This window comes from Limulus polyphemus, unplaced genomic scaffold, assembly GCF_000517525.1.
Source record: "Limulus polyphemus unplaced genomic scaffold, Limulus_polyphemus-2.1.2 Scaffold7195, whole genome shotgun sequence".
Classification (NCBI taxonomy): Eukaryota; Metazoa; Arthropoda; class Merostomata; order Xiphosura; family Limulidae; genus Limulus; species Limulus polyphemus.
This window is the reverse complement of record NW_013672805.1, coordinates 22809-33830: the sequence shown is the minus strand read 5'-3', so window position 1 is coordinate 33830 and position 11022 is coordinate 22809. Positions and strand designations below refer to the sequence as shown.

The 11022-nt window shown below is 29.9% G+C and overlaps 1 protein-coding gene across 1 annotated transcript in view; it reads left to right on the top strand.

The window, feature by feature from the left end:
• The window catches only part of LOC111089728 (focadhesin-like), a 15222-nt gene extending 5492 nt beyond the window's left edge, over positions 1–9730 (top strand). Inside the window, exons 3-7 of the mRNA XM_022402716.1 lie at positions 569–780; positions 1257–1382; positions 1622–1796; positions 5102–5278; positions 8225–9730. Of these exons, the coding sequence (XP_022258424.1) occupies positions 569–780; positions 1257–1382; positions 1622–1796; positions 5102–5278; positions 8225–8368 (834 nt within the window). The 3' untranslated portion in view covers positions 8369–9730. The remainder of the gene's footprint in view (positions 1–568; positions 781–1256; positions 1383–1621; positions 1797–5101; positions 5279–8224) is intronic.
• The last annotated feature ends 1292 nt before the right edge of the window (positions 9731–11022 follow it).

Below are 11022 nucleotides of genomic sequence, written 5' to 3'. Positions count from 1 at the left end.
AATAAATATTTAATTAATAATTATATCTTGCAGTAATTATTAGTATAATTTGAAAAGTCTTCTATTAAAATAATTTATTTTGTGTCTACCTAAATTTGAGACTATCAAGAATTGATTGATTTTATTCTCATTCTTTGTAAGTGTATTTTATGCTGATTATAATACTATAATATAATATTATTTTGTGAAAATACGGATATATTTTTCCTACAGTTAAGTGCCAGAAAAGTTAAGGTGAAAAATGCTCAAATTTAAGCTAATGGTTATTGTGGCCCATATATATGTAAAAGGATGGAAGAATAGTTAGTTTCACTGTTGTAGTTACATAGTTGTAAAACTTCCATTTAATGATGTGTTTATAATTATGAACTTTGTGAAATGTATGTAGAGTGAAGTATACTGGAACAAACTAATATTTCTAAATCAGTAAGTGAGTGATTTGGAAGGGCATCTTTAAAACCAGAAATCTTGCATGTAGATTATCAAGAAGGTTTTGATAAGAAAAGATGAAAGATGTTTAAAACATTTTGTCATTGATTAGTTGAACAGAACTGTTTTGTTTTGTTAGGGACTGTGTGAGGCTATGTTAGTGAACGATCCCCCTCAAGGAGTTACCAGAACATTACATAACACTATAAGTAACATTGTGGTTGGGATCAACTCTCATTTTATACAATTTGAAGATGCTGGACTTCTACCTTTGCTGTCTGAATGTTTGTGCCAACTTCCTGATGAAACTTTGGACAACATTCTGAGCCACCCCAAGAAAGATTTTGGAAGGTTGTATCCTGAGATTATGTTAGAGTATTAGTTAGTCAAAAAACGATAACAAAGCCTCAGACATTGGCAACATAGACAATAAACTATTTGAAAGGGAAAGCAATACAAAAAGACCTGTTTGAGACTATATGCAGTTCATGAGTTATTAGTGATAATAATACTTGCCACAAGCTAAGTGCATTTGGACCTTTACTGTGTATTCTCATTTTTTCAGTCATGTTGTTATTATTATTTTTATCTTTATGTAAGAATTTATTATATTTATAAAGTTTCTTTTCAGGATGTATCAATGTATTATTTAGCATAGTAAACCCAATATTTACATGATGGATTTACAACTTAATCATTTTTTATGTTTTGACTGACATGATTAACATTATATATAAATTAATTTACATGATATTTTACTATACATATATGTTTGCATGTTTTTGGCAACTCTTGGATGAAACTGTGGACAACCTTGTGATGAACAGTGATTGTAATGATTTTGAAAGTGTATACCCCATGACTGCCATACAATGTGAACTAATCATCAAGAACAAGAGACCACCAAGCTGTTTAAATACCTGTGTTGATGCAAGTGAGAGATTAACTGAAAGGTAACACAGTATTTAAATTGAAAGGTTTGGCAGTACAAGTATATATCCTTGTCTTTCAGAATTTGTAATGCATAATAGAGAGAGTTGCACATTTTGATAATAAAGTTGAAAAAAAATGGCCTTTACACTCCATATAATTATATGAGAACTTTTATTTTAATTGATGATTTACCTTCTTGAGGGCTAGTAGAGCTGTTTTGACAGTATTTATTTTTGATGCTGTGTATGTGTATTTACAGTGAGCAGAAAAGAATTGTACAATGCATTTTGAAAACTACCTCCAAGGCCAGAATTACAGAAGATGAACAGAGCTTTGAACCAGTAGCATGCCTGAAGTGGTTTCTGGAGTTACTATTTAAGATAAAGATGTACTTGGAAGGAAAAATTAAAAGTTGCTTGGTACCTGTGTCAGAGGTATAGTGTCACAAAGTTCTTGTCACATCTCATAATCTTTTTCATGGTACATGAAGATGTTTAACCCTTTTCGAGACGGGTCATGGGTGAAAGGCCATGTCATCTCGCTTGTTGACTCGCATTCAAAATTTTATTGAACTACTATTTCATGAATTTATGTCAATAACTTTGGTATCAAAGTGTAGATTATAATTTAAGTTTTAGTACTATACATTACTCAATTTCTTAATTTAGAAGTAAATATTAAAAAACATGGATAACCATCAATTCTTGTATGTCACATGGAATGTTGAATGCAGCACTGGTTCAAATTAGATGTTTGTGAAGTCAAAATACTAAGTCTATAGTTTCATACAGATTAGAAACTCAGATTACTGATATTGACAAGCTAGAATATCAAATTTTGCTTGTGTAATAAATCCAACACAATGGCACTCCACCTACCTCTTTCCATTTTTGGAAATGCTCCCTTATATATACTTACTTTTGTATATGACATGAATAACCAGTCAGAAGCTCAGAATGTCTCCCTAGTGGCTTTCTCAACCATTTTAATGAGCTTGGATGCCATTTCTTTTTTTGAACCAATATTGCAACAAGGTAGGGTGTGTCTTTAGTCTGCTTGAAATTTCATATTTTTTAGACTAAATACATTTTAGTTAATATGCCTGATAAATTACAGTGGAATTCTATGGTTTTGACATAGTAATTTATGATTTTTTAGTTATTCAAATGTATATATAAAACCTAAAAAAAATATTTTGTTTCATATCCTCCATGTGCAAAATTTTTAAAGGCTTAGCAACCTACATGAAGCAGCAACCGAGTACGAAGGTCATAACTAGAAGAGATAATTGTTTGATTTACTTCTTTAGTTACTGTTCTATGTTTTAAGAAAAATAAGTTTATGAATTTATTTCAAAATAGCAATAATTTATATACATATATAATGTATAATAATTGAAATGTGATTGTATTTTACAAAATACTAGTCTACTAAAACACAGTCAAGACAAGTTACTTTGTACAGACCAAATGTCAGTTTTATGTTATTGGATATGGTAACATGAGTGCACATGTGCCATGTCATTGAAACTTCTGTATTTTTTAGCCAGGCATGGCTAAAAGGTCAGTATGATAAAAATAATAAATATATATAAATGTATAATGTTATGAGATTTAAGGTATTTAGTCTAAACATATGTTTTCGTGTTATAATTTGTGTTCATTCTAGAATGAAAGAGGTATAATTTATATTTATTTCCTAATTTTTTATAGTAGTTATGAGATGGTGAAATCTACCAAACCCATACAGAAATTCATTACTGAAACATTTTATAACTATCTGGACATTATAAAAATTTTGCATGTGAAATTTGAAAATTTTCTGATGCATAAAAATATTTTTAATCTTAAAATGAAAATTACTTTGCATGTTAGATAGGCAACATGTGAAACGAAAAAAAGGCATGAGAAAAACATTGCTTTATAAACCTTAAAACATTTTTATATTTTGTGTATGAAAGCATTGAAATATTTGATGATAATCTGCCAAATTTTGTTAACATTCGCTTACTAATTTAAAAGTTATAGCATGAAACTATAACAAGCACAAAATGGTTACGAGGTTATTTGGCCATTTTATTGTGATAATTCTAGAATTATAATGTTATATAAGTGTTTGTAAAGAGTATTAGATTTATTTTTAATATGCTACCATTGTAATATTATTGATTTTTTAGACAAATTCTTGCTTTTTATAATGGTTAAATATTGAAGAGAGGAGGAAACAAAAAGTTGTTAATTAATTCTATTTTAGAATTTACAATTTTAAAAATCTGTGTTTTAGAACTTCTAACTATTCAAAGATGTATAAGTGGCAGTAATTTTCAGAAAACTGATAATTTTAATCAATAAAACAAATACTTTTGGCAAAGTTTGCTCCCATCTTTTTACTCACAAATGCACATTTTTCCCTGAATTGTTGTTTTAAAACTTCAGTCATATGATTATGGTGGAAAAATTATGGAGTAACTTTCAGAACACACCCATTCAAGTGGTTCATAAAAATATTTTTAGTACTGAAATATAGACCCTCTGCAGGCCATTCCAGAACTTTTTGAAAGTAGACATGGATCATATGTTCTTTGTAGCACGGAATGATATTCTTGTGGAACAATGCACTGGCCTGCTAACCAAGAAAACCCACAACCCCTGGAATGTTTTAGTTCAAGATCTTTTGATCTCTGTGCACAATGAAGCTCACACTATGAAATTCACTTTGCAATCTTTTACAGTTAGCACAACACAATAATCTGATATTCATCCATCTCTTGAAAACTGTGTGATTTGGCTCTCATCACTTTAGAAGATAGAAACAGTTATCATCAGTTCAGTGCTGATTAGTTTTAGAAGCAAAATGGTACTGAGCATTCTTTAAAGTGATATATGATTTGCACATTGCATCTCTTCTACAGTATCCCTAATCAGATTGTGTTCATACATATGTGGCCATATTGGGTACAATGAGTATAGATGCTGTGAACTTGCTATAAAGATTATTTCTGGCCCTTTTTCACAGTTCTAACAAATGAACACTTTTCATACTTTGTCAACACTTGTTGATTTTCAATTTCTCACACATCTAGTAGCCTATAATGTCCAACTCCTTAAATTGAAAACATTTTATCTTGTGCATGCTTAAACACCACTTATCAACTTGTCTGTTGGTATTTATGCTCACTTAGTTTCCTTGTCTAGTGAGTGGATCATGTCATATAATTTATGTACACGATAAAAAACATTACTGTAATATTCGAGCCAATAAAATAGATCAGTATGGTTTCCCAGTTGAAACAAAAATTAAAATTTTTTGAGAAAGATATACAAACTTCTTATGAGTAACAATAAATTTTAGAAGGTTAAAACTAATTTTGTTCTCTCTTCCATTTAGAACTAAAGTAATACCTTTTATGAAAATAGTGTATACAAATATTTTAATTACCTAAAGCTTTCCTTTACTTTGCTAGTTGAAGAATTTAGTATTTTCTCATTAAAAAAAACACTCAAAAGTCAGTATTTTTACTAATTTGATAATGTAACTTGTGAAACTTATTGAGATTTTTGAAAGTTTTAATATTTATTTGACATTATGTACATGAGGTAATGTTATCTAAATAAGGTTGATTACAGATGCGACATGGTAAAATATTTTAAAGTAGAGAAAGATTATACATAGTTACATTAAACTTACATCTTTAAATGAAATTTTTAACATTCTTCTATCTTTTTTTGTAAAACAACAGATAATTGACTTCAGATTCCAGTTGTTTGCAGCAGCAGCAATAGGATGGGCGAGACCAGATGTTAGTGTTACCATGTGGCCAGAAGGAAATATGAGTAACTCCTTAATTTTTACAGCACTTCCAACTGCTCTCTCCTTGTTGATGGCTGAAGAGCCCTGGTCACAAGTGACAGAAAAGGTGAGATGTTGCTGTAAAAGGTTAATTGCTACTAAGACTTATTTGGTATTAGTAACATCAGAATCAATTTATTTGTCATGACAAAAGTATTGCTACTAAGAGTTATTTGGTATTAGTAACGTCTCTTAGTAGCAATACTTTTGTCATGACAAATAAATTGATTCTGCATTACTAATACCAAATAACTCTTAGTAGCAATACTTTTGTCATGACAAATAAATTGATTCTGTTATTTGGTATTAGTAATGCCAGAATCAATTTATTTGTCATGACAAAAGTATTGCTACTAAGAGTTATTTGGTATTAGTAATGTCAGAATCAATTTATTTGTCATGACAAAAGTACTGAGCCATATGAAAAGCACTAATTATGAGTTTTAGCTATTACAAGTCAGAGTGAAAAGTGATGTTCATGTGAAGAATAAAAATACTTTTGTCTATCATACAGTTTGAATATCACATTTTCATAATTTTTAGAACCTTCAAAATGCAGTTTTTTTCTTTTCAGTATCCCTGTATATTTACTCTACCATGAACTGTCAGTAATTCAGCAATATAGGGTAGAGTGAATAGCTGATAACTCTGACATCAAGTACATAATAGCATGTTGATGTTGCACTCTGTAAAAAATTTGTGGCTTGCACATTAACCCCCAACCAATCACGCAGGGTTAACTATGTGTGTTTTATAGAGCTTCTTTAAATAAAGTGTGTAATAATACATGCAAATACAACTTTTAGGTCCTGAGTGTATTGAAACCCTGCAGTTGTAATGATTCTAACATTTGGTGGCACATAAATAAACTATGTTCATTTTTTATTTGCAACTTTATTTTCAAAAAATGTGATTGTTTCTTTGCTTATAATATCTACAAGTAGAGCTCTATACGAGACTCACTCAGTGTCAAATTGTTTCATATTAGGTTTGGAAAATCTCCTTCCACAGATTATGAAATTAAATTAATACCCAAGAAAAACTGAAAAGTAAAGAAAATTTTTTTTACAAGGTTTCTTTTTGAAGTGAGGAAAAAGTCAGAGAACAAACACAAGTAAGTCTGTGAGATCTTGATGTACAGAAGTATCGCGCAGAGGAAATAGATTAAGACAAACTTGACAGATTATTAAAAATTTTTCATGTGAAAGGTAAAGAAGAGAAATTTAAGATTAATCAAATGTTTACAATTTTTGTTACTTTCATTAATCCTCTCATTCTTTTTTTTTGACCTTCCATTTCAAATTTTTCCACCAATCTTTTACATTTATTTTAATTTATTAGCTTCATGTAATTGTTTTAAAAATCGAGATCTTTTAGATTTACCTGTTCTCTGAACTTCTGTTTTCATGTAAAAAAGAAAAAACCAATAACAAGTTATTTTAAAATATTCCAACTTTATATTTTGTACAAGTGTTTGGTGTTATGCACAATCTCAGTTTTACAGAATGTAGACCTGTGAAGTATTTATTGATTTATAATAAGTGAAGAAGTTTTTTTTTAAATTGGTTAATGTTATGTATGCCTTTGATTCAACTTCATACCACAATGTTAACTCCTCTTATGTGTCTTCTCACATCGTAAAATTATTAGTCTACATGCCATCTTTTCTGGGTCTTATTTAAGTATGTTTTTAACTCCTGGGTCTTATATAAGTACAAGACCCAGGAGTTAAAAACATACTTATATAAGACCCAGGAGTTAAAAACCATATAAGTATGTTTTTAACTCCTGGGTCTTATATAAGTATGTTTTTAACTCCTGGGTCTTATATAAGTATGTTTTTAACTCCTGGGTCTTATATAAGTATGTTTTTAACTCGTTTGTCATTTATTATAGTAACATTACCCACCTGTTGTTTGTTCTAAAACTAGGCCATAGTGTTACTAACCTTTCTGATGTTATTAACAGTGGCAACTGAGGACTTTTTTGAATGAGAAGTACAATATGTATACATACGATACATTTTCAACCAACTGAAACCACCTTGTCTCTGCAAAGCTTGTTTTTTACTTTCACTATAGTGTTCCTAATCAAGCTCTCCTGTTGGCTAGCAATGCTGCTTTGGCTCAGTGGTTTTCTTTTTTTTTGTTTGTTTGAAAGCACTTACTCTTTCCTTATGTAGAGGTATTAATTCATGTTTGAAGTTTTAGTAGCAATTAATTAATAAAAGTTATTGGTTTAAGTGTTGAAAGTGGTATTAAACAAAGGGTTTCTTCAGCAGTGGATTGTGGAATACAAAACATTACATTGTTATGTTATTTTTACAACACTACTGATTTTGATTCCAATTAATGAATATTTTATTATATCTGAAATATAAATAATGAAAAAGACATGTTTGGTGTAAATGTTTAGAGGAAGGCAATGGAAGATCTATGTGAGGAAGTGTCTTACCTTATAAGCCACTTCTGTTCTTCATTCTTTGTTCTTAATACACTTAATTTTATTTTGTTTTATTATATTCTTTTAATACCTTAATGTTATTAATTTTCATTTAGATAATTCTGTGCATCATATCATAATGTTATTAACTTTTCTGTTATTCTTTGTAGTCCTTATCTTGTAGTAGTTTTATTTCATTTAGCCCATCACGTGCCTCGTATATCATAGCATTCATTTTTTTTTGTCATTCTAAGTTTCATACCATGTGTTACTAGGTTTCCTTCTGTTCCTGCTAATCATCAAGTTGTGTTGTTATAAACCATTCTATTGTTCATTCAGTTGTATTGTTTTGTTAAAAGCTTATATAAGAACTTGTGCTGATGACTTCTAGTTTATTGCAATGTGAGTAAACTGTTAAATATCAATAAGCACCATTACATATGTTGTAACACAGTTGAGATTAAGCTAACTTTTGAACTAATTTATGATTCGTGCTTCAGTTGTAGATGACATGTTATGAGATAATAGGTTTAATTTGCCATACAACTCTCAGTAAAATATTTTCTCACAGGTGTTAGACCAACTGCTGTTTCTGAAACAAAATTCAAACACACCACGACATTTACGGAGCTGTGTTAAGGCTTGTCTGTGCTCTTTGCGAGAGTGTCATGAATTTTCCAAGACTTCGATTTGGACTCAAGCTGTAACAGATTGAACAACCAAATAGAGCCTTTAGAGTATAGCAAGTTTCCACCATAAAGAAGTAAAAAACTAGACTTACTTAAATCTATTTTTGAAGAAAAACAAAATATGAGAGTTTTCAGAAGTAACTTTATAAAAAGATCTAACTAACTGATAAATCTAACTGCAAAGAACAAGATATTTTAGGCCTAATTAATTTGAAGAATGATATCCCATTAATTTGCCTTTATACACACACACACACACACACACACACACACACACAACAAATATATATATATATGTGTGTGTGTGTGTGTGTAATTTCTTAGGTGTTAGTCCATTGTGAATTTCAAATAAGAGGTACTGAAAACAGTATGTTGTATCTGTTTACATATATCTGCCACATATGGCCTTTAGAGAGCCTTTTAATCAATACCAAAACTTTACAGTTAGGCATGACTTACAAATAGCATAAAATGTTTTAAAACTTTTGGTTTTTGAGTTCTAAAATTGAACAAAAGGTCTCATTGACTGATTGTGTATTGTAGACAAAAGGTTAATCTGAAATGTTGCGTGTTTGTCTTGTTTGAGGTTGATATTAGACTAACTAAAAGTGAGTGTAATCAGTTTTGATGTTTTATTGCAGCTATTTTGCTTTGCCAGTTTAGACATTAAACACCTTACAAAATATTTCCTTTTTATCTGCTACATCAGTATTTAAAAGGATTCTGTAATTTTTGTTTTGCCATATTTTGTAATTTCTTCCAGAACAATACATATTAAAATATTTTACCACATGAATTAACAGCTTACAAATGTATGTAGAAATTATTATGATTATATATATATATATTAACAAAAATTAATAAATTCCTATTGAGAGTATTATGTACTGTCTGGAAATTAACTCTTCACACTCTGTTAAGGTACATTGTCAAACATCACTCTTTTGCTAACACTTTTCTGTAACTTGCTATGTTTATTCATGCATATTTTCCACAAGAGTTAACACTCTATATATATAGTTACAAAACAACAGGTTTGTTTGATCCTTCTGTTCACCAATGTGTTTTCAAAAGCTTTTTAAGTTAAAGTGATCAAAGCAGTCATACTACATCAGGACTGGTAAAGTAACTACAAGTCGTAGTAGTTAATTCACGCAAATTAATCAACTACTTAGTCTGGAAACTGATGTGAGTAATATGTACAGTTTACTTAGGAACAGAGCCCAGTTTAAATGTCTCTTAGGTGTACAGATTGGGGTGATTTATGACAGTTTGCAACTGTTACAGGAGAGCCAAATGAGGAAACTGATATGAAAGATTTTGGGCAGTTTACAACTGTTATAAGAGGGTCAAGAGAAGGAACTAATAAGAAAGATTTAGGGAAGTTTGCAAATGTCACAGGAAAGCCAAGCAAGGGAACTAATAGGAAGGATTTAGGGTTGTTTACAACTGTCACTTGAGGGCCAAGCAAGAGAATTAATAGGAAGGACCCAGAAAAGAAGAAGACAAAATCCTTCTAGTGATCCAGTTAGGCCACTTTACAGCTCAGTGTTGAGTGATTCAAAGTTACATAACTTTGATAAAACCTTTCTTATGTTTATGTTTTAAATTGGTTAACAACAATTAAGGAGAGTGAAAAAACCAAGAGAATTATTTAGTCCAGTTTACAGCATAGATTTATGTGGGTTGATTTATTCTGTTTTTCACTTGGAAAATTTGACTCTAATGTGTTTCAGTTCCATTTGCAATATTCTTTGGAATTTTGCTCATCTCAAGAATGAATTAAGTTTAAAAGAACAGAATCTTGGTAAATGCTCACCATGTTGAGATGACTGAGAATTCCTATGTATAGTTTAAAATGATAGTTTTGGAATTTTTGAGTTTAGGTTAAAATTAAAACATTGAAATTCACAGAAGTGAATCGTTTGAGTGATCTAGACCAGATTTCATTTCATACATTAGAAATTTGCAAGGATGAGTTAGACTATTAACAAAATACACTAGAGCTTCAATGATTTAACGTACTTTACAAAATACGTAAAAGAAGAATTTTCAGTAATCATTGGGGCAGATCAACATCATATTTAGAAGACTGTGAACTCGGAGAGTAGTTCAGACCAATTTCCAACTTATTTTTAAAAACAGAACAATTTTTGGCCACTTTTCAACATAATGAGGAGTTTAGGAAATCATCAGTTTAAAATTTATTTAGAAGATTAGGAATTTTTCACAATGCTTTAAAATATATTAGTATTACTTGGAAGATTGGGAATTATCAGGATGATTTAGAAGATTGGGGAACTTGTAGGATTTTATGTTTGTCCAGTTGTCAACTTCAGAGATAGGAAACTTCTTGGGGTGATTTGAGCCAGATTTTGTTATATTTAAAAAATCAAATTTATATGGATGATGTAGGCAAATTTACACTATGCTTTTTAGCCAGTTATTAATTTTACAGGGTTATTTTCTTTCATTTATATTGTAGTAAGGATAAAAGAAAATGTAAGGGATGATATCAACTAATTTATAATTAGGAAATTATAAATTGTTACATGCTATTTAGTCCTATTTGCAAATACACTGTAGTGTTGGATTTCTTTATAGACCAGTTTAATTTACTTTAAAATAATACATTTTTGCTTTAACATACAAAGATTTTTAATTCATATGAATTATATAT